The sequence below is a fragment of the Orbicella franksi genome, chromosome 4 (assembly GCF_964199315.1).
Source record: "Orbicella franksi chromosome 4, jaOrbFran1.1, whole genome shotgun sequence".
NCBI classification, from domain to species: domain Eukaryota; kingdom Metazoa; phylum Cnidaria; class Anthozoa; order Scleractinia; family Merulinidae; genus Orbicella; species Orbicella franksi.
The window spans coordinates 22,242,924-22,267,691 of record NC_138148.1 but is presented as its reverse complement, the minus strand read 5'-3'; the positions used below and the strand labels follow the sequence as shown (position 1 = coordinate 22,267,691).

The 24,768-nt window shown below is 38.8% G+C and overlaps 1 protein-coding gene across 7 annotated transcripts in view; it reads left to right on the top strand.

Annotated features, from left to right (window-relative positions):
- The window catches only part of LOC145484906 (tRNA (32-2'-O)-methyltransferase regulator THADA-like), a 656,511-nt gene that overhangs the window by 164,498 nt on the left and 467,245 nt on the right, over positions 1–24,768 (top strand). For all 7 annotated transcript variants that reach the window (XR_014049105.1, XM_081463530.1, XM_081463528.1 and 4 more), the window contains 2 exons: positions 6,575–6,658; positions 19,124–19,192. Coding sequence is in view for 6 of the 7 variants with exons in the window: in XM_081463530.1 (XP_081319656.1) it covers positions 6,575–6,658; positions 19,124–19,192 (153 nt within the window). In the remaining variant the exon portion in view is untranslated. The remainder of the gene's footprint in view (positions 1–6,574; positions 6,659–19,123; positions 19,193–24,768) is intronic.

Sequence of the window (24,768 nt, the reverse complement as noted above, 5' to 3'; positions counted from 1 at the left end):
TTCTTCCTACAGATGACTAAAGGTGCACTTTTTTCCGGCTGGAGGTATTATAAGACTTAACAGGACAGGGATTTCAAACATTAATAATTTTGATTATTTATCCCAGAAATAAGATCTAGTGGGCCACATTAGGTTTGTGAAAGGGGTTTCAGGCTAGAAGCTACATGTATGTGAAAGGAAAGCCTTTCCTATCAAGAACACTGTTAAATGGATAGGTCTTTGACCTTGGGCCAGAGCCTCTTTGTACAAAGCTTTGTTACTCCCCTTCCTCCTCTCCATGGACATAGTTCTATAGAGAAAAAACCTTATAAATTGTAAATAAAAACATTCCCTTCACTTCAGGTTCATGATTGAAACAAAACTGTCTGAAATCATTCTTATAATATTGAAGGAAATATGTATTTTTTTCTATAGATTTCCTGTTTACCCGCAAGCTACAATCAAATTGTTTATATTTGACTTAGCTTAAAGTAAACAAGATTTTGCCAATAGCCGTGTCTAACGTAAGTGAAATTGGGCAAAATACTTTTGACAGTCCTGGCATTCTCAAGTTGATTGTCTAAAATAAATTTCAAAATCATGTATTGTAATTTTTGCATAATAGTAATCATTATTATAGAGGTTTCACAATTTTAACTGAACAAGGACCATAACCAATTTACCTTGACCCAAAATGCACTGTTGACTCATACATGTATGCATAATTATATTGTCAATTTTGGACTGACTGGTAAATATGGTGAACTCTCATTTAATGATTTTATTTTGAAACAGACTGTTGTTATTCTTTGACACTACATCATGTACAAGTTAATATGATAACAATGTTCCAATTTCAATCGAAATTAATTATCCGTTTTAAAATTTATAAGCTGTCTGTGTAAACAACCTGTTATTTTATTTTTGCATTTTCTTTTCTATTTCGAGCAGTCTGGCCTCCAGCCCTGGCTGGGAACATTGTATTGTGTTCTTGAGCAAGACACTTAACTCTCACAGTGCCTCTTTCCACTCAGGTGTATAAATAAGTACTAGCATCCCATCCAGGGATAGTAGAAATACTCCTAGTTGCTTCATGCTACAGAAACAGGGATAAGTGCCGACCTGATGGGCCACTTGGCTCATATGCAGACTTTACTTCCACTTTGGAGTGGCTGTTTGCCTCTATTTTAGAACGAATGCTCGTGCAAAACATTTTACATGGAAATGACTTGATTTTCAAGAGAATGAACGTACAGGTGACATGCATTTTCATACGAATAGTTTTGCACAAAGACTCGTTTTGCCACAGAGGCAAAAGTCAACTATTCATCCATGAGCTGGCTCAGGGAGCCTTTGACTTCTGCTGTTGTTTCATGCACAAAAAAAAGAACCAAAAAAATCTGGATGCTCTTGCAGGCTAGTTTTTCTTCCGATCATTTTCATTGTTTGTATAGCCAACAACAACAACAACAACAAAAAACCTTTATTAACGTGTCTGGGGTATTTAGCATTGCTGCTAATTGGGGACACACACACAAAAAAGAAATTATGAATGTAAAAATGAATAGGTATATATTAAAAAGTTAATAAGTAAATATTAAAATATTAATAAGTAAATATGAAAGTCAGGTCAGGATAAACATAAGGGACAGTTTTCACAGTGAAAATGAAGGCTGTAACAGAACTAGATATTCTTCGTTGTGGATAGTCTAGACAACTTGTTCATTCTATATTCTTCACCATCGGCATACCTACGTTGGTTACATGAGCTGGAAGTCTGTTCTGCTCTTTTTGCATAATTTTCTCTAATTCCTCTTGACTAAGGAAAATAACCGTCCTTTCCTCTTCACCTTGTTACAATTTGAAATGAAAATATCGCCCAGACTTTGCATTTGACGAAATCTTTACATCAGAAACTTCCAGCAAAAACCTTGTGACCATGTCCTTGTACATCCTTACAAGCAGAACCTGAAAATGCCATTCTGCAACAAAACTCAAAACTCATTTCCGTTTATCTCATTTGATAGAGAGAGAATAATTAATGTTTTCATTAATACAGTATTGCCTTGATTTTTCAATATTTACAATGCTAGACAGTAAATTTCACTTTTCACTTGCATTTACTGCCAACTATTCCTGGTGAACCAGAAACAAAAATGATAAATGTTTAAAACACATGACATTGTCCACCTTGTCAAATGTAATAGCATGATCGCTTCAATTGTAATGCCTTCTTATCCAAATGTTACTTTGTTTCTTTGGCACGTTATTAACAAACACTGAACAACTGTTCATACTTTAAATATGAAAATCAACCACACAATTCCCTAAACCAGATAACAGAACCATTCACATCAGCATTTTTCTAAAAAAAAAAAGAGGGACAGGATACTTCTTTACAGATTTTCTTGGAATTTGCCTTGCAAACACATTTATAAAGATCTAAAGCTACATGGTAAATGGTAACAGAAAAAACATTTTTTGCCTTGGTTTTAATAACAAAATCGTTGCAACAACACTTTTTGCCTCTCTGACAGTCTTCCTCTGGTTCAGCTAAAATACAGTCTAAATATCTTTTGCTCACAACCAGAAACTAATTACATGTTAAATAGGCTTGCCACTTCCATTTGATAACATGAAATATAGGGGTAACCTCACATTTATTAAAGTCATTAATCTTTTTTCAAAACTTTTACAGTGCCCGTAACATGTTTTCCTGTCACCTCCCCAGTAAGTTAAACATTTGCGTATCCCACATTCGTTTTGCGTGCACATTACACCATCTGCAGATACATGTTTACAGCTAGTTTTCAGTATAATTTTCAATAGATAACAGCTAATTTTTCAGCTGGAAAACGTTAACAGTTAGTGGTTAGCGATATGCTGCTATTCTGGTGTTCTTGGTTTAAGTCCAAGTTCATTAAACTTGATTTGGTCACAGTAGAAAAGTTTTGCTTTTATTTTAGTTGTGTACTCGGCAGCATAGTTGATTGCATCAATGTCAACCCCAGCATGCACGTGCCACTTAAGCAATGCCTTACGTGAGGTGCAGAATGTGTGCGCACTAACAAAAGTAGGCACCGTCCTTAATACAAGAACACAACTGCACAATAGCGTGTGAACAAAAAATGCTAATGAGGCCCTTGTAATAAGAGTTACTGGATGAAGACATTTAGTGCAAAAGTTGATGCACTATGAGGTTAATAAAAAAACCTTTTTTCTTAATAACTCGCTTGTGTTTTAAGATTTTGCTACCATCTTTTGGGAAATGTCAGATTTTATAGCGACTGTTTTGTTTTGCTTAAAGAGAAAAATAGGTCTGCAATGCGTACCCATGTTTAAAGCTTTTTCAGCCAACTGGAGTCAATCAGGGATGGAGACTGTAAGGTGGGAGCTGTTAATGGAGTAGAGGAACAAATTGCATTGTCATGGTAATGTGCATTTTTGTGGAAATAGATTCACAGTGCTTACAACCTCTGTATTGTTCTTCCCTGTTCTAGAATGATTCATTAAAATATTTCTAAATCAATGTTAGGCACCCAAGCAGGATCTTTGAAAAAAAAGGTCGCCCACATTCATAAATTGTCAGTATTTGGGAGTAATGTCCTAAAAGTGAGCAGGCAATCATTGGAAAGATAAAGGTATAGAAATTAATGGCCTAGGTATAATAGATATTTTTGATTGCTGATATCAAGTGAACATAGATGAATTCTTATAAATTTTAAGCGGAAGATTTTATTGAGAGAAGAGGACTTTGTTTACAGAGGGATGTCAAATTAACTTGTACATGAAGTGTCAAGATGGTTTCCTAGAATTACTGAGCCTCTTACATAAAAAGTTATTATCAAAAAATCCTACTTCTCAGGGGTGCACAAACTGTCGCACTCTCCCTCTTTTGCTGATAATAATTATTGACAACAACAGTTGGGTAATTAATCTCTTATTACATGTAGATGACTTGATGTGTAGTATTGAAGTATAATTTTACTCATTGTTTGTGTATTGACTTGCCCATCAAAATACAGCGCAACTCATAATAATATAGAGCAATAATTAGCACATCAAAACATCTAATAAGATATGTGTTGTTCTAACCTGTTTTGGATAGCTGAATACTTTGTATTTCAAGAAAAAGTATCAATAAGTTTTGCCTCTTCTTTACACCAGAACGCAAATTAAGTTTAGATTACTAATTTTAAACCTTTGCCACTGGCCATTTTGGCGAAAATCGTTTTCTTTGATTTTCTCAAATTTAAAGCGCTTTGAGCTCCATAAAACTGTATCATGTTTCATATCTACTGAAGGGCCTTTTGTGGACGAAAAAAGAGAAAAATCGATTTTTCGACTTCTGCCATGCTATGTTTGCTAATTAGAAAATTTCACTCTTAAATACAATATAAATATTTTCAGCAAACATTGTGTACACTTGTAGATGGGTTTTAAACTCTTAATTAGTCATTGTCAAATTCAGTGTTCATACATGTATAAATGACACAACAAAAGATTAGGGAGGATTGACACACCCAAGCAAATTGCTCTAGAAAATAAACAACGAGAAGATTTCAATTATGAGTGGACCTATTTCATTTAAGTTTTGCCTCCCTTACTATTGTTTTCTTTTTCTTGATTTATCTCACTTTATTTGTAACTTCATTTTATTTAATACAATGTAAATCACACTTGCTCCCTTACTCAGCGTATTGTTTAACTCTACTGTATTGTATTTGTATTTGTGTTTTATATACTTCATCCTTTGTAGTTTGTGCAATAAAATAAGAGTTGTATTAAGAAAAGGTTAAGGAGGCAATGAAAAAGAATTTTTCAATCTTTTACTTTTTCGGCTTTTTTCATAAAATGTGCTATTATCAAATTGTCCTTTTAAAAACTTAAGAACCCAGTGAGAATAAAATCTCATTAAATCCCCCCAAAAAGAAATCAACATTTTACTAATTAACAGAAGCGATGTTTTGTGTAGCGGATAAATTTGGCAATCATGGATACAGAATTTCACGGCATTAAAATGTTTGATATTCTGGTGCATTTGAATACAAAGGATTGTATTAATTTCGATTAGATTTTCAAGTTATTCTGCAGTTTTGTGGAGGATATCAGCCAGTTTTACACTGCCAACGGCTGTCAATAATCCTGGAAACAAATCCACTTCTCTCATTAATTACCGCTTAGCTGAAAAAAAAAACACTACAGAGCTATTTATTGCAGTGCCATTGTACAGAACGAAAACTCACCTCTTACCTGACTTTTCTTAAGATACTTTATTCTGTGTTTTGTTCGCTTCAGAAACGATGTGCCAAGGTTCTGCAGTAGAACATTTTACGGCTCTTTAAATCAGTTTCGATTCCTGTCACACACTTTTTTAGCAAATTTTTTTTTATTCCCTGCTATCCAATATGGGTTCAAACAAATTATTAACTGAACAATTTTATATCCATCTTATTTCTCCAACATCGTGCTGATGACTAACCTATTAGCTTACAGAATAGGCGGCACCTGAGTTTTCAATCAAAATAGGCAGTTAAATGTGCTGGTTGCAGGCTTCTTTTGACAACACTGTAACTGGCTTGTGAGAATACTGGCTTGTGAGAGCTTGGGTGGTGCAACCACTGGATTTTATGCTGATAAATGTGGGCTTGCAAAAGTGTATTAACTTCAGTGCAATCTGCACTTAACACAAGCTGAGTCTTGACATGTGGGCTTGCGTGAACAAACAACTCCCGTATCGCCAAGGAAACTAACTCAGCAACCCTTGAATTACATAGCTAAGTACAAACAAGGCTGGGCACTGTAGTTACTTTTCGATAAACAGCTTGACAGATTGATTTTGAAATAGAAAAAAACTTACCATGAACAACTACAACTAATTTTTGAGGGAAAGCTCTTCAAAATTTTCATGAAACAGGTTAAATGGCTACCATTACACAGTACAACAATGCTAAACTCAAAGCAACTCGAAAACAATAACTCACAATTTCTAGTACTCACTCTACCTGTCAAACTATTTTGTACCCCTGGAAGTCTGCCACATGTCATCTTGTCCTCAAAGTGACTCAACATTGGCCTCTGACTTAATGGTCTTGCATAAGACCACAAAAAAAGAAACTTCTCAACGGGAAGTAACATTGTTTTTAAAACATTGGGTAAGTCTCCGCAGTTACCTTGTGGTGAGGCAAAATTTTGACCCAATATGGTCTAAGATGTCATAAGTGATCACCTCCCATAAGTGACCAACTGGGCTTGATATTTTTGGTGGTCGCTTGTGAGAGGTTCGACTGAAGTCGCTTGACTGATGGCATCATCACATTAAGTGTGCAGAAAATAGAGATTTCATAGCAAGTGATAATTTCATAAAATGTAGCACCATCCCAAAGTTCAAACTGACAAAGTTACTTGACACACAAATTTTGTAGCTGCAAGGGATATTGGGAAGGTTGTTATTGTAATTAGATTGTTATTATTAGTATTAGTATTATTATTGTTATTTTTGTTATTTGTCATTATTATTATTGTTAGTGGAGGCATGGAGTTAGCATCTGGTTAATACTCACAATCTTGTATTTCAAACTTTTTTTAACTTCAGGTAATGGAATTTATAGAGAAAATGGCAAGTTCTCATAAACAAGAAATCTCAGTTGCTGAGAAAGATATTAAAGGATGGATGGAGGTTTGTTTACCACCTTTATGTAGGAATTTGACACAATTGTTTTTTAAGTGGTGTGTAATTTCTGTAACACTTCTATTATTTTAGTTCAAAGTATGGACTTATGCATGATTTTGGTAGCTTAGAGATATTTTGGATCACAGACAATTATGGTTCCCAGTGGTGGTGGAATTCTTGCTTTTAGGGTGGCTCTCTAGAGTTTTATGATTGCTTGCACGCTGAGGATGAAAGCTCAAGTAATCTGTGTGCACTCGAAGGAAAATGTCAGTGTTTTTTGATATTTTATGACATCAACATGAGTACAAAAAGCAAAACTGACAGTAAATTTTCTTGCCTTTCCTTCGGTGAAATTTACTTTAGTCGGAGCTCGTTCTTCAGGGAAATCTGTAAGACCACTTTTTTTTGCAGTGGTAAAAGGCATAAATTTGCAAAAACCAAAAAAACTGCCTGTAGAAACCCATTTTTTTGGTGCCTTGCTCCTTTCTTTTTTCTTTAACAATCCAAGGCTAAAAATAGTCCAAGGCGCAGTATGTGAATAGTGGCGTTTGGTGGAGTCTGTCCTTTGGCAAGTCTAACATCTTCTGTGATTGAGTAGAACCTCAAATCTTATGAGACCTTACACAGCTTAGAATGTGACAAGAGAATGAAGAGGTGCCACCAATAATCCAGTAACCATTTGATCTTATTTCATTGAGGGTTGTCATTCTTCCTTGATGCAGACATACTTCATGGAAGTGCTGGACCAGCAGTTTCATGATATGGCCATCTCTTGGTAATAAGATCACCGACTTGGTCTCATCCTTCAGGTCCACTCACCATATTTGGACACCCACGCGCACAATGCCATCCTGATCTAGGAACAAGTTGAGTTTCTGCAGTGAAGTGGCATTTCTTGGTGTGGATCTTCCTTGGAAATCTTTCACTTTGGCCCTTGATGGTAACTTAATTTCATCCTTAAATGTTGTGGCTTGAGTAGCTTTGATCGCAAAAGTTGCTGCGTGCTGCAGCTCCTTCACTGTTAGAGGGAGCTGAGTTACATCCTTGTTTCTTCTGCTGTGACTTTGGGCCTTTGCCACAACAAGGGCTGATTTCTTTCTTCCATTCAAAGTTTCAAAATTCTTGCTTAGAGAGCGACAGGTTTCTGTGAGTTGAACCACTTTGAAAAGTATTTGATGTGATCTGCCAATGATACTTATGGGACAGATGTTGTTTCCATGGCAACAACTGTTTTTACTTCAGGATCTTGTTCTGAGGGTTTATCAGCAATTGTCTCCTCACCACCCGTAGCTTCTGGCCACTGGTTTTCCTTTTTCCAGAAGAACTTGGGTCCCAAAATCCATTTAGAATTTGAGATATCCTGAGCACAAAGACCACATGATGCGTCCTCTGCTGGGTCGGACTTTGTTTCAACATATCTCCATTGCTTCAGCAAGGTTTTGTCTTGAATCTCCTGGACGCAATTGGCTATGCAGACATGGAACCCTCATGACTTGTTAGCTATGTAACCAAGCACCACCACCTTGTTGTCTGCGGCCACAAAATGGCCACAAAGCCCAGAGCATCGACGATGGAGCTCACTGCACCACTTAATCCCAAGCACCCTATCTTGGGAGAACATCTTGATCTAGATCTTTATTCTTGATTTCCTCCGTTCTGTCTTCTAAGGGTACACTGTTGATAACTTCTTTGCTGTTGGAGGTAAACGCATGCAGCCTAAATCCTACTCTCTTGCACACCTCCTTTGCATCCTTAATCAGCGGTACAGCTTTGTCTACTGATGGTGTTAAAACCAACCCCGATAACAGTAGAAGAACCACAACTACATAGAACATATGGAATATTTAGCAAGATCCTACTTGATATAAACAACACACGATATAGCAGTTATTGGAGCGTCCTACTTCATGTAATAGAACACATGATATAACAGATGGCACCGACAAGACCATCATCGACATAGAAATCCTCTCAAAGGAAGGTAGCTGCTGCAGAACTGATCTCCCTTTCAATGTCGTTTGCAGTTGACTTGAGGGTGAAGTTTGAGCTGCCTGGGGAGGACGTAGCTCCAAATAGGTGGACTATCATTCATTATTCTCCTGGTTGGCTGGATGTGTCTCCATTCTCCCACCATAGAAAGCTCAACAAGTCTCTCCATGCCTCGCTCTGACCTTCACTTGATGGAACATTTCTTCTATGTTGCACATGAGAACCACAGCTTCCTGGCAAAATCTGCATAGAACACCTGTCAAGTTGTTGGTTATGTCAGGTCCTGGCAGATGCTTGTTCAGGGATTCCCCTTTAAATACAGCTGAGCAATCAAACACCACTCTCATCTTGTTTGGCTTCTTAGGTGGTAAACCCTGTGATGAGGAATATACCATACTTGCTGATTATTTTCATTTTCGTCTTCATTCACTTTAGATACTTTCTCAGCATAGCCTCTTTGGATAATGGTGTTCATGAAGGCTACATAATCATTTTGGTACTTCTCATCTGACGCAAATCTCCTCTTGGGCTGTTTTAAGTGATGGAAGGCTATATCTCGATTGTTTGGCAACTTAGTGTTTGGCTCTTTCAATGGTAGGGGCATTGCATAATGTCCATCATCCCTGGGAGAGGGCCTGGTCTCCAGTGTATCTTTCAGAGTAATCTTACTCGAGCATTCCTCTCACTTGATAGGTGTTCATGACCTCCTTCATTTGTGTATCTATAACAAACTTCCTGTCGATATGTTTGGCCAGTCCAATCTCTTGAGTGAAGTTTCTGCAACAAGTTATATCCTCATTCTCAGCATCGTTCAGCAGTTCTTTGACTGGGGTGACTGGGCCAATGATTCCCCATCCCAGTAGTGTTCTAATGGTGTATGGGCATCTCCCTTTCCATTAATCACCTCACATGGCTTGATAGCTCAGGGGCAGTTGCATCCAATCAGAATGCCTACTTCTAAATGTTCTTGGTAAAGAGGGATCTTAATCTCTATTTGCTGAAGGTGTGGCCACGTGCTTGCTGTCTAAGAGCATGAGATCTGGTTTCTTCTTGACAGGACACTGTCCTGCGAGTATGCCTTGGGAAGCTCTGTCTTTACTTTCTAATTGAAGTGCTCAACCACCAAACCATTGACCTTCTGTACTGGTATCTCTGTATTTCCATGCGTGGTGTACAATTTCAACTTTAGCTCAGGGTTAGTGTTAATGTCTTACAACCCTCCAAGTTGCGACCATTTTAGTCACCATGGCGACTAGAATTTGGAGCTGGCAACTGACTTGAAATGGAAGTTGTCAGTCTGGCAACTAGAATCGAGTGGTTGAGTGGACTATCATCTGGACCGAAAAAAAAATGCTCTGAGCATTATGAATTCACTTGTGAAATAAGTTCTACCATTTTAACCCACATAAATTGAGACTAAAATAAAATGAAACGTTTAATTCCAGAACCCATCATGAGATAGAACAAATTTGCAGTACATCTTTGAGTTTCATATGCAACGAACTTTGTTCCACTTGACTGAACTTCAGCATGTGATAATTTTACCTTTGAGCATGAGACAATGCACGCATACTGTAGTATCAATGAGGTAATTGTGTACGGCCGAAATAAATTATGGTTGTGATTAAAAGCACATGGTCAAGTGTTGAGTTGAATCTGTATTGCGTCCACTTATTTTGGTTAAATCTGGATGTTTCACTGACTGTGAAACACTACATGTACAGTTTCTGCATCTTTGGTACTTTGATGTCTAGTTTGGTTTTGTACTGTGAAACTGGAAAATGTTCACAAAGAATTGCACAGTGCCTTCACAGCACTTTCCTGCGAACACAGCTATTTTTAAATGTGGAAAGAAATTTGATCAGGGCAGATTTTGATCACATGCTGGGTGACCACTTCTGAACAGGAACATGCGTCACGCAGTCAACAAAACAACGCTACAATTTTTGTCAAGTTTTTATTGCCCATGTACCTTAATTAATTTGCTCTTTGTTTCAAAATTGTTCTCAAAATATTTAGTCGGCGGTTGGCTTGCCTGGGCTAAAGCCCGTGGGGCAAGTGAGCAGAGAAAGTTACTTGCCCAAGAGGAAAATGCACTTGTCTCAGACGAGTGGATAGGTTCCTTTTTCAAGTCCTGCTGGTAATTTAGATATGCTGAATAACACTTTCCACCAGCTAGTTGTTATTTGGTATAATCTGTGCCATTCACACTTGAGTTTTACTCTGTAAATGGAAATTAAAATTCACAATATTTCTGTGTTTTTTTTGTGGGAAAAATGGCGGTAAATCACACATTCTTAACTTGTGAACGCTTTTTGGTGCATATATTTCACAACTAGCTCAGTATGTTTGTGTGAAGGGCTGGTCAATTGATTGAAGATATCGTGGCTGTTATTGTTTCTTCTTAGTGGCTTTTCTTCTAGTACAGCTCTTATGTTCAATGAGTATGAAACACTTTTCTTAACATGCTTAGCAAGTGGAGCTTAGGAAGACCTGTCAAATCATCAAAAGGAATTGATTGTGATTTTGTATGATCATCAATAATAAAAAACATTATTTGAATCACTTTATTGAACTAGCTCAGGGATAGCATATTAATTAACAAATAAAGAAGCCTAAGCCGTGTATTAAATTGTGATAAAAAAGAGGAACATTTGAGAACACAAGGGAAATGTAGAAAACATGAGCCGCAGGCGAGTGTTTTCTACATTTCTCGAGTGTTCTCAAATGTCTGTAGTGTTTATCACAGTGTAATACATGGCTTAGGCTTCTTCATTTGCTTTATGATATAGAGGTTATGTAATAAGATTCAAGAAGTTCTCACACATTTCATGAACGTATATGAATTACTTAATGTTCATCAAGATGGTGGATCAGTTGAGCACATGGTTATTGGACCATGACCAAAAGGTGTCATGGGTAAATGTAACCCGCGTGACGCGTGACATGTAACATGCTTTCTTCTTTTTTTTTAAATCAATGTTGCTTGCTGATCACAAAAATGCTAACAACCATAACAAGAACGATAACAAGAACAAGGAAAATAAAAACAACAAACAAAAATTAAAATGTCATTAATGTCCAAGACAGTTCCAAATGGTCTGATCACAAAGGGTCATTAATGTCCAAGACCTTCTCCAACTTGACAGCAGCGTCCAGTTCCACTGACAGTAACACCCACACTTACAACAACAGGTAGTGTTCTTCACCTGCAATGAAAATTCTTTGTCAATGCTCAGTCAGCATAACGGGCAGGTCATCGAACGACTCGACCACTAAGAGTAACTGTTTGAGGTGCTGGTGGACTGGGTGACAGGAGAAGCACGGGGGATTGGAGAGGGGGATGCAGGCGGTGGGGTGAGGGAACAGAGTGATGAAGGCGCTTCAGAACTTGGCTCAGGTGGAACCACTGGGGTCAAGGAAGTGGCATTTGAAGGCCCATCATTCAGTGATGCTGTGGAAACTGCAGATGGAACATATGATGGACGTGGGTTCAACGGGTTGGGTCGGAGTTTGTCAGGAAGGAGTGGAGTGGTATTAGTCTGATTTGGTGAGGCAATGGTACTTGAGGGAGGTGCCAGTTGCACTTGAACACGGTTTTGCCTGATTTGTCTGGAGCCAGTTTTGATAAAGTAAGATCTAGGGCCCACAGAGCCGATGATCTGTCCAGAGATCCAGGCCTTTGAAGGTGAATTAGGGGGAGGCTTAGCATAGACGTAGCTTCCGGGTGGGAAGTCTTGAAGGAGTTGTCCTGCATGTTTGTCATAGGCTTGCTTTTTTTGCTTTTTGTAATTTGCAATGCAAATGTTCGGTTACTACTATGTCACGTTGAAACTTGGATGGTTCCAATGTAACCGACAGCTGAAGCAAATTGCTGCGGAGAGGTGTGACCTGAAGGGGGAGTGTTGCATACTGACAAGAGAGCCAAGTCTACATCTTTAGCTGTGCAGAGAATGTGTTTGGCAGACTTCACAGCTGCTTCAGCACGACCATTGGATTGCGACCAGTATGGAGATGACATGATGTGATTGAACTTGTATGTTTGAGCAAATTCTTTGAACAAGTCCAAGGTGTATTGGGCTCTGTTATCTGTTAGTAACGTGTGTGGAATTCCATGTCAGCCAAAGTGTTGCTTGGTGGCTTTCACTACAGCTGTTGATTGAATAGATGGGAGGCGGTCAATTTCATAAAAGTCACTGTAGTGATCAACTGTTACCAGATATGGTATGCCATTGAGCTCAAATAAGTATTGTGAAACCAGTTCCCAAGGTAAGGTTGGTACATGGTAAGGTTGGAGGGGTTCTCAAGGGTGTTGTTGCTTATATTGTGCACAAATGACACAGTTCTGGCACATGTCTGAAACCTGGCTGTTGATCCCTGGCCAGAAGACACAACTCCGAGCGTGTCAATTGGTGAACTCGGAGCCACAGTGAGCAGCGTGCAGCTTGTGGAGTATGGTCGGGCAAGCAGAAGAGGGGATAATGACACGATTTTGTTTAAACAGGAGCCCATCATGTGAGGTGAGTTCATGACGGATGGCCCAGTATGGGCGTGCTAGTTCAGGAACCGCAGCTTTGTTGTTGGGCCAGCCAGCCTCAATGAGAGATTGCAGAGCGATTTGTTCAGGATCTGTGACGGCCACTCTTCTTAGCTCTTGAAGCGTGGCATCTTAAAATGCAGAAAGTTGAGGGGTGTCTGTTTCAAATTCAACTCGATAGACCACTTCGTCATGCACTTGCTTGTGGGTGGTGGTGGGTAGAGGGGCTCGAGAGAGAGTGTCAGCAATGTGGAGTGTTGACCCCTTGTGGTACTCAACGCAGAATGTGTAGTGTTGAAGAGAAAGCATCATGCTTTGAAGACAGTGTGGAGCAGAAGCCAGAGGGCGCTTGAAAATGGTCTCCAGAGGCCTGTGATCACTATGGAGGACCACATCAGATTTGCCAAAGAGAAGTTTGTCAAACTTGTGGAATGCATGAACGATAGCTAGAGTTTCTTTTTCAATTTGAGCATATCATTGTTCTGTTGGACTGAGAGAACTTGAACTGTAGGCTACAGGTTGCCACAAGGTATCAGAGGAGTTTAAGGGATGAGTGGCTGGTTGAAGAAGTGCAACACCGAGGCCATTTTCAGAGGCGTCAACTTGAAGTACCACTGGGGCTCTGACATCAAAATAATGGAGACATGGAGCTTGAGACACTAACTCTTTTGCTTGTCGGAGAGCTTCTGTGTGTTGGTCAGCCCACAGGAATTTCTGATCAATGTGGAGAGGACGTACCACCTCACTGAGGCGAGGGCAGAACTTCGATAAATAAGTGATTGTGCCCAGGAAACGCCGTGTGGTTGCTTTGTCACGAGGTTGAGGCATGTTCAGGACTGCATTGACAATCTCATTACTGGGCTTTAGTCCTTCAGGCGTGAGGGTGTGACCCATGAAGAGCACAGAGTAGGTCTTTAACTTGACTTTGTCGGGATTGAGCTTTAGGTGATGCTGAGAGAGGTGGTCCAGGAGCTTAATTACTGTGCGGTCATGATCATGGGTGGCCTCTCTTAGTGATGTGCCCTGACCTATGACAATGATGTCATTGGCAATGTTGACAACTCCTGCCAAGCCACAGAGAACATCATGAATGTGACGTTGGAACTCCTCAGGAGCTGAACTGATGCCGAAGGGAAGTCGAGTCCAGCGGTAACGCCCCCAGGGTGTGTGCATAGTAGTCAACTTAGAGGACTCCTCTGTCAGCTTAATTGTTTGAAAAGCATCTTTAATATCAAAAGTTGAGAAAATCCTAGCCTGATGAAAATGATGAAGGTTCTCCTCCAGAGTGGGGATGGGGTATACTGGTCTAAGAATAGCTTTGTTTATAGTCTGGGAAGGGTCTAAACAAATGTGAACTTTGGCAGGCTTAGTTGCTGATGGTGGGTGTTCACGTACCACCATGTTTGATATCCAGGATGTGGGTTCATTGACTCTGACTAGTTGACCCCTGTTGATCCGTTTGTCCAGTGTCTCTTTGATGATGGGTAACTTTGGTGCACCGTAGCGATGGGGCACAGCTTGGATGGGCTTAATAGTAGGATTGAGTGTCAGTGAGTAAGGTTCTCCCAGTTCACCCAGCCCCTCAAATAAATGGGGATAGTTAACTTTAATAGAATCAAAAGTCAACTCACCAAGAGGAGGTGAAGAAGGTGTGGAGGTGACATGGAGTTGATTTACAGTGTCAGCATCATAATTCAGGATACCCATGCAAGTACTATCAGCGAGACCCAGGAAGGGTGCATAGTAGCTTTGTGCAGTTATAACTTGAACCAGTACCTCATAGATTTTACCTTGGCAAGTACAATGCAATGTGGTTTGACCTCTAGTTGGGATGATGGATTTGGAGTAGCCAAGGAGATGAACACTGGAAGGTTCAACTTTGACAGGAGACATTTTTTGTAGATCTGTGACGTGTATAGTGTTACATAAACACCCAGAGTCCACTTGAAATCGCATGTGGCAAGTTGCTGCTGGCAAGGGAGTTGGGCTAAGATCCAGATCCACAAAGATACCCTTGGGTGCAGACTGAACCTACGCTACATCGTGAGTGATGACATAAGCGGTGCTTGACTGAAAGCCTGTGTCTGCCTGGTACACTGTATTAGCAGTGAATGCTCGCCAAACTTGTTGCCAGTGGCCTCTTTTGCCGCAACGATGGCAAGTATCGTTAGCTGCTGGGCAGTCACGACGAGCAGTGTGTGGTGTGCGACTGCACCACAAGCAGGTAGGAGAAGCATGAGACTGTGAAGCAGGGAGACCATGTTGTTTGAAGGGACGGTGAAGAGTTCTGGACTTGATGGCATTGGGTGTGACCTTGTGAGCTGCATCAGTTGTTTCCTCATTTACTATGCTGGGTGTAAGCTGGTGGGCTGATTCCTTAAGCTGTTGTTTAGTGATGGCTGATTCGGTTTTGAGGCCAGCCTCAAAGTCCTGAGCCTTATTGATGACTTGTTCAAAGGTCAGAGAAGCCAGGTTCTCCCGTGAGACGAGGTCGCTGCGAAAATGCTTGAAGGTGTCATTTAGCCCAATTACAAAAATGTCTCTCTGTAGCCTGTCGTCGACTGCTGAAGGAAAGTTACATTTGTGGTACTCTAGTCGCACTACAGTATGCCACTGCTGAATACTCATCCCTGGGTCCTGTTTTAAAATGCAAAGAAAATTATGAGTGCATTGGATGATGGGTTCCTCGCCAAGATAGTGGCCGGAGAGTTAAGCTAACCATTTGGCAGGAGGTTGTTTATCTCCATTGGCGATTTTGGGAGTCGATGGTTGTGGTTAGTATGTCCCATTCCGCCTGAGGGAAAGCTCTTCAAAGAGCCACCATAACCTTAGGTCGTTTGGTTTGTATCCAGTAGTTGTCGCTATCCACATCTTTAGAGGGGTTGATGTATTCTTCCATGATGCAATAATCCCTGAAGTTTGCAATGAAGAATTTGAAAGCTTGACGACGATTCTCTGAGCTGGCGTCAAACTCAGGTCAATCCTTACCCATGATGTCGGAGGAGAAAAGAGTCCCAAACAACGATGTGTCAATCGAAGAGCGGTGAGAGGAGTAGATCAGTGAGTTTGGAAAATAGTCCAAACCGCGATGAGTCGATTGATGAGGGAGAGATGGCGAGTTCGAAGCATTTATAGAACAAGTCTGAATATAATCAGTCATGAGAGGCCAGGCTGAATTGTAGAAGCTTTGGGTTCTTGACTTCTGACACTATGTAATAAGATTCAAGAAGTCCTCACACATCTCATGAACGTATATGAATTGTTTAATGTTCATCAAGATGGCAGACCAGTTGAGCACATGGTTATTGGACCATGACCAAAAGGTGTAATGGGTAAATGTAACCCGCATGACGCATGACATGTAACAGTTACATGGCGAAAAACAGTAAAACATGCCTTTTCTGTTTTATACCTTGATAAAACATATGGGTTTTTGACCAATCAGAGTGTGCAGAAGGTCCTATCTATATTACTATTAGTTTTATAATATAGCTAGGACTCTAGGCGTAGGATGGGATTTGGCATTTTTTTGCATATCTTGCACTTGAGCCTCGCTCTACAAGACCTTGATAAGTCTCCCTTCTCAAGGCAGCCAAAGCAAACCCCCTTTGATCTCAAGAAGGCTATTCACTCTTGTGCACTCTGCTTCATGAACTCCACACATTCCTCTAGACTATGGCTTCTTCAGCACATTAGACAATGCGCTGATGGTCAAATCGGTTTCTGGCCAGCATCTTCTCCAGTCGAAGTTACAAGGGTATTAGCTGATGGTGGACGCCTTATGCGAAATTTAAATGGCAAAGGTTATGATGTAAGAAGTGGAACAATGGCCAATGCTCGTAAAAATGTTGCGTACCCTGTTTGGATTGCAAATAGACTTCTGTTTCTCTAGTGCTATGCACTTCTTGTAAGAAATAAATAGAGAATTTTTTCAACTAAAGAAAAGTTTCTGTTCTGTTTTGATTATTAAACAAACCTCTTACATTTAGGGAGCAGACTGTTATATCGTCACCTTGCGTTTTTTTTTGTGAAATAAAAAAAAGGGGTGGTGGATTTTCTTGTTTAATGTGCCAGGGGAGCAATTATACACTAGCTGAAAAATGTTGTAAACCGTATGCCCAAGGCAGGATGAAAATAATGGCAAAGTTGTAGAATAGGATAGAACACAGACACAGATACACATACTGACAGACAAAAAATAATAAAAACAACCTTTGCCAGGGATTAGCTTTCCGATCCTAACTTGAGCTTGAGATAGTTGGCTTTACGTCTCTAGAGCTCCTTCGGTGGTAATTGCAAATACATTAGTTGATGTAAATGTCACTTTAAGTTAACATCATGAAAGGACCAAGAAATTAGAAAGGATACTGTTACACTGTTTCACCAGGTGTAACATTATTCACTATTGAGAAACTATTTGTCTGGACAAGCTTTGCTGACAAAGGTGGTGTTGCTTTTTTCTCTTGTTCCCTGAAGTTTCGTCAGTTGTCCTTTCTGTGAGTCATACAGTGGCTTGGGGATATCGTCTTAAATATGGAAGTCAGTGCTCTTAAGATATATCCAAGCTTCATCCATCACCAGTTGTTATCACCATAACCCAAAAGTCTTGCAATAATTGGAGGTGGTCTTGCACCTTTGTTGGGTTTTCCTAGATGATGTACTCTTTGAAAATCTATTTTGTTGTGGGACTGGTCGATCTTGAGGTGTTCTTCTAAAAAGTTGTAAATAATTTTTTTTGGAGTCTTCTGTTGGAAGCTGTGCACCATCGTGGATTCTGTCACCACCATTTGAGGTGCTCAGTTCTTCTGGTAAGCCAAAAACTTTAACATTTTCTCTCCTAAAATAAGTTTCCATGTACAAAATCTGTTTCTTCAGTTCAAAGACTTTGTTTTGGACTTTCCTGAAATGTAGTTTCAGATCAGATATGTCTTCATCATAGAATTCCATATTTTGGTTGAGTACCTGGGGAACTTTTCCATTTCATTGGTTTTGTCTTTCAAAACCTTAACTTCTGCATCTAAGGGAGTTATGGTATTCTCTCACATGTTATCGTGCTTTATAAACACGAATTGATTTTCTCATGGTTATCATGGCTAGCGGTGTTGCTCGTGGGCATGTATGCACGACGATGATGAAGGAGTCGCGCAACATTGCGGCCATACTCCAGCTATAGCAAATGCAGCCTTGATTTACAGCATACATCTTTGATACTGGACATGTCATGGTTAATTGACACATGTCAAAACAAGGTATCCACTGACCAGTATCATGTGACCATGTCACGGGCTCAAGTTTGTAGCTTATTGAGGTCAATTGTCTTTTTGAAGTTGACCGCTGACCAGGTTTTCGATTGAATCGCAGGCTCAAGCCAGGTTTACATGTTGCAGTCAGGGCTGGGTTGTTCGGAAGCCGATTAACGCTAACTCAGGATTGAAATTTTACTGAAGTATGAATTTTACTTTCATAAAAATGCTTTTTGCTGCTTACGTTTTGTGTAGTTTGAGATTGTTCAAAGTCAGGCCAAACAATACAAACAGAAAACCTCACCACAAAGTTAGAAAACTCAATTTAAAATTCTCTCTTATCCTGGGTTAGCTTAATCAGGCTTTGAAGAACCCGGTCGAGAAGCGCAGCTTTTTATGGGTAAATCTATATATTACTACAGCTCAACTGGTAGAGCACTGCACTGGTACAGCAGTGGTCATAGGTTCATATCCCATTCAAGCCTCAATTTATGAGAATAAGCTCTGTTCTCTCTATTTGTTATTCTGGTTAAGTTTTGTTCATAACTGCTATGATCATTCATGTCTTTAATTTTATCTCTGTGTGGTTCAAATGTATGATCTTTCATATGTTCATTTGCAAAGCAATACATAAATATTATCAATATTAATTGTGTTGAATTAAAGTTGTTCTCTCCTTTGTGTTTTAATTTCTGTATTTAGACCTGGATAGTTCCACTGCTTTATCATCTTCGTCATGGGTGCAGACTGATTAGAGAACACTTGGCTCAGGTCAGTTTGATATTAATTCAACCCACAGACTCCTAACAGACCAAAACTGGCGTTCAGAGAACTTTTGCCACTTCTGACAGCATCAGGCTTTTGATGCCAGATGTTTTCTATTATCAGCTGACAAATAACTGAGAAAGGAGCCTTTCGGAGTGTTCCTAAATCACTGGTGTATTTTTTTGCTGGTCTGTACTATCATAAAATCAGAAATAGAAACCCTAACCATTCAATAAATATGCTTCGTATAAAACCACATTGTTTCAAGTTTAAAAGACTTGTTTTAGATAACCTTCATCCATCTTCAGGTTCAAATGTAAATTAGATTGTTTGATGTGACATAAATACAAGGTGCATATGATATTAATTACTAAAATAACAACATGGACATGAATTACTAAAATACACTGGTGCTGAAAAATCAAAAGGACTGAAAACGTGAAATTGACAAGGTTAATTAAAATGAGAGTGATAGATTGATATTGTAATGTTCTTACATGGAACAATTACATTCTAAACAACAGAAATTTACATTGTAACTGAAAAAAATTAATTTAAACCAACTTGTGGCCATTGCTGTGTTCTTGCATTATTGCAAATGTATACATACATACAGACAGACATACATGCATGTACTTTATTTCCTCTCGAATTTTAGGTAGCTGAAATTAGCAAATATTTTTAAGAACAATATAACAAAATACAATACTTATGCAATGAATAAATTATGCTAAAAATAATGAAAGAGCTAAACTTGTACATAATAAAACTAGAGACAAGTTTAACAATGCTACTGAAAAGAGTCATATTGTAGTATCTTTTACTTAAAATCCGAAAAAGTAGAGGTTCTAAGTGAGTTCGGAAGAGAGTTTCATAATTTAGCAGCTAAATATGAAAGGGAATGCAGGTTGTAAGTTGTTGTTTTTGGATCAGGTAGAGACAATATAATTACTGCTTAAACTATAGGTTGTAGGTTTACTCTATAGGGTAGCATCCTTGATCTACAGAGGCATTCAGAATCTTAGCAATGGGCTTAGCTATTACAGCTGCCAATTCTTTGACAAGCTTCTTTTTCAGGCTTTAATTTCATAACTGCTTAAATTGTGTGTATAACTGTGATGATCAATTATGTCGTCATACAAAATTGGCATGTTTGGCACCTCATGTTTCTTCCTTTGCATGGTGTGTTTTGCATATAAGCCACACCTTTCTACTCAAAACTTTCCTTAAAAATCAGGGATGTGGCTTATCTGCAAGAACATCTGGACAATGTGCTATAAACAAAGAGAAGAATGATCATCGCAGTAAATTTTCCAATTTAAGCAATTGAAAAGAAGAAGCCTGAAAAAAATCAGGGATTCAATGGGATTTGAACCCGTGACTTCTGCAAATACTGGTGCGATGCTCTACCAACTGAGCTATGAAGCCACACATTGGGAGCGAGGTCAATTAATTGAGTTCATATCTTCCCATGAGGAGTGGAAATGATGGGAAGTATATATGAATTATTTCATATATACTTCACATCATTTCACTCCTCACGGGAAGATATGAACTCAGTTAAAACAAACAACAAACAAACAAATGAAAGAGTTCTTGTTGTTGTATGTAAAAGTCTGTTGAAAAACTGATGGGAATGAAAAAAAAATACTACTTCAAAATTACTAGAGAAAGATCAAACGTATTTCAAAGTCAGTAGACATCATGTCCATACTATATATTGTAGAACTAAGATTATAGGTAAGAGTTTCAGTTTGAAGTATTCTCTGTTTTTAATGTAGCAACTTTATGTGGGTTTACATTGAATTAATCAAGAAATGTACATGTAAAGCATCTTTCTCAAGACTTTCTTTCCAAAAAATTTTTTCCAAAATTTGAGTTGCCAAACTCGAGGTGTGGCTTATCCACAGGTGTTTACAGTATATCATCTCTGTAGCCACCATCCTTTGTTGCACATCTTAATCTTGTGGCAAACTGCTTCACTGTTTCTTCAGACACTTAGGATAGTTGTCTAAACGATTTTCATGTGTATGTTATGCCAACTTGTGAAATGAAATAGGCATTTAAAGCATTGATGGCACATTTTGTAGTCCTTCAGATCACTGGTGTTCAGGAGCATAGAAAATATTTCTTTTACATCTGGGCCAGCTAGGTGAAGAAGAAGAGCACGTCTTCATTGTCTGTTGTTTGTGTTGTCTTTGTTGATTATTAGGCCTTTGCCATCTGCAAAGAGTTCAAAAGTGGTAAGCCAAAACTTCTATAGGAATCCAAGCAAGTCACATTCATGAACCAGTTACCACAAGTACTCTTTTTCCCATGCACAATAAGGGAATGGAATTCGGTTGTTCCAGAAAAAATTCACACTTCCCCGACAAATCGGTTTCTGGAAATTCTCTCGGGAGAGGGGCCAAAGACTATAGAAATCCAGGCAGGAGGAGGGGGGTGAACCTAAAAAAACTTCTTTGGGATCATTTCCAACCGAATGTTGCGTGAAACTTTGAGATGTGTGACATGTGACACTTAAGCACTCTCTGTATCTGTAAAAAGGTGAAATCTTTCAGTTATATCTTTCTCTCCTGATACTGTAGAAAAATATGTTAAAGCCCTGGGCTTATATAACTTCATAAGGGCTTTTTGGTGGACTTATAAATGGAGGGCTTATAACCAGAGGAGGCATATAAGCAGAGTAAAAAAATGTTTCAGAACAACAGTTTAAAACGTATCTGAGAAACTGAGCAATTACATTAGTAATACGTTTATTGTGTGTCACAATAAATGGAGAATTTATTTCAAAAACATCTATAAAACACTAATGCAACTGGAACAGCTGTGGAATAATTGGAATAGTTGTGTTGGAAATGAGCAGTGGAAGAGAACTCATAACATTGTTATATATGCATGAACGTTTGTTTCTTTCTTTAGTATTGTTATAATTATTGTTCTAAACTCCACAGGCACTTTTTTATGCCCATAACTTTTAATTAAAAAAATCTATTTTTTTTTAAGAAATGCAGAAGTAAGGCACTTATACATAAGATAGGCTTATTTTGGGGTAGGGGCTTATATCCAGGGGACTTATAACCGGGGGGCTTTAACATGAGATTTTACGTTATACTTCCATAATCACAGTAAACATGTAGTGTAACGTCAGGCTCATGGTGACTGTTGAAAGGCTGAATTGTCACTTGCCAGACAACTTGTCGTGATGAGACTAGCGTGTGTGGGAGATGCTTTACTAATCGAATAAAGCCAGAGATCAAGGCAAATCAGCTGTGATTGACGGTGATTTAATTGACGATAATCAAACGTAAACTGAAATATAATGCAGTGAATAAACTAATTACTAGATAATAGAAGATTACAAGATGACAAGAGTCACAAAACAGTAATAGCAAACATTGCAATCATAACTGTGATGTGACAATACTTCCCGTCAAACTTCTCTAATTAAAAATCATCATAAATGATTGACGGTGATTTAATTGACGATAATCAAACGTAAACTGAAATATAATGCAGTGAATAAACTAATTACTAGATAATAGAAGATTACAAGATGACAAGAGTCACAAAACAGTAATAGCAAACATTGCAATCATAACTGCAATGTGACAATACTTCCCGTCAAACTTCTCTAATTAAAAATCATCAGTGATCCCAATCAGATATACATACTCTTAACTGTCCTAATACAATAAATGATAACACTCTAAAATCTTGAAAGCAATAAAATTGCATGATGCGATAAAAACGTGCTTGCGAAAGCACCACTGAAAGCGATGTGGGAATTTACCAGCAAGGAAAGAACTTTTAACTGAATTACCAGAGATTCTTATAGGAAACTGCTAAATAGAAAGCTAAATAGAAAGCTAAGCTAGGGGGAGTATAAACTATAAAGATCTATCACTAAAACAAGATGAAATAAAAACTCTGAAAACTGAGGTTCTGCCATGTGTTGGACTCAGAACAATAGGCTGTTGTATAAAAAAACCAAGACTAAAGGTACTTTAGGTTAAAAAACGTCCAAACTTGAAACTTATACTAAAAAACAAGCATAGAAAATAGTTTGTACTTACACATTGGTTCCCACTTGCACTCTAAATAGTTAAGGGTAACTTAAAACTTAATTTACTTAAAAACACGTACTGTGCACGATAACTGAAACTTGAACTACTGGTGGGAATATGCCGCTAACACTATCTAGATACGTCCACATGTAAAAACTAATGACGTCATTGCTAAGCAACAAATTGGCAAATCAGAAAGAATCAAGATTACTCACTTGATTAGAGAAGCCTCGATATAGTGTTCATTGTATGCAGAAAATGTGACAAAAAGACAAACATGAAGCAAGCCATCGCAACAAAGCTCTATTTTGTATTTTCTTTTAACAAACTGATGTGGTTTTGCTCTGTATGGTCTATGATTTTGGTTTATTGACTGGTAGTTATTTATCTCTGGGTACTTTTGATCCTCGTCCCCAAAGTAATGTTCTTTGATGGCAGGATTGCCTGCTAAACAACACAGATTTAACTGACCACAATTTAGTTAGAACAACACCTGGCCATTGGTAAGTCTTTTCCTTGCCATCGTGCATTGGTGTCTTTGCAATAGAGGGGCACTGGTTACTAACAACAGTACAGACATGATTAGGTTTTCCCAACCAATGTGTAATGCCTCCTTGATTTCAAGTTGGAAAGAAGTGGAGGCAATGTCAAGAACTGAGAAACAATCTTTGGTGTTGAACAATGGGCCGAAATCCTCACAGGAATTCAATAATTAATCCCCCCTCTGGTCCCTTTCTGGTCACTTGCCATTTCCTAGCATGCTGCGTCTCATTGTTTTGTTCAGTTGCTTGGGTTTCTGCCAATTTTATTTTCAACTGTTTTCATCGCCTTTTATTGTACATTCTACAACTTTTCAATGACTTCAGCAGCCGGGAGAAGATCAAAAAAGCCACTGGCCTTACTTTCAGGCTTTCAATTTGACATTCCTTTGCTTTGAGGAGTTGGAAATGCTGAACAAGTTGATCCAGATGTGACTGCTGTCAGCCATGATGAAATGCCACGTGCAAGAACTCTCAGCGAGTTTCCCACTCCCACAAACCGTGGCAAACAAAGCGCTGACCTTCGACTCCTTGCACTCCAGATCGAGCAACAAAAGTTGAAGATTAAGAAACTGGAGCTCGAAGCTCGAATCAAGGCCAACACCAAGTCAGCACTTGTCAAACCTGAAACTGTGCTGTTGTTATCAACAGTCTGTGAAAGTCTAAACAGTGGTAAGTCCTTGGGACAGTTTGATTACAATGTTAGAATAGTGGCCCCCCAAGAATGGCCACATTTAAAAGTCTCTTTTGCCCTAGCAAAAAATAAATTTAAGGTTCTGTCTCTGGCCAAATTCGTGTATGGTCATTTAATTATTATGCGGTTGCCAGCGATGAGCAACAAGAGGTCATGTCAACCCATTTAATGGCATTGATGCGTTTGGCAGCCAAGTTTCAATGGCTTTCTGTTCTGTCATTTCATGCTGCAGTTCTTGATCGAATCGAGGCTGGTTTAGCTTCCTGAGGAGATGATTTCATG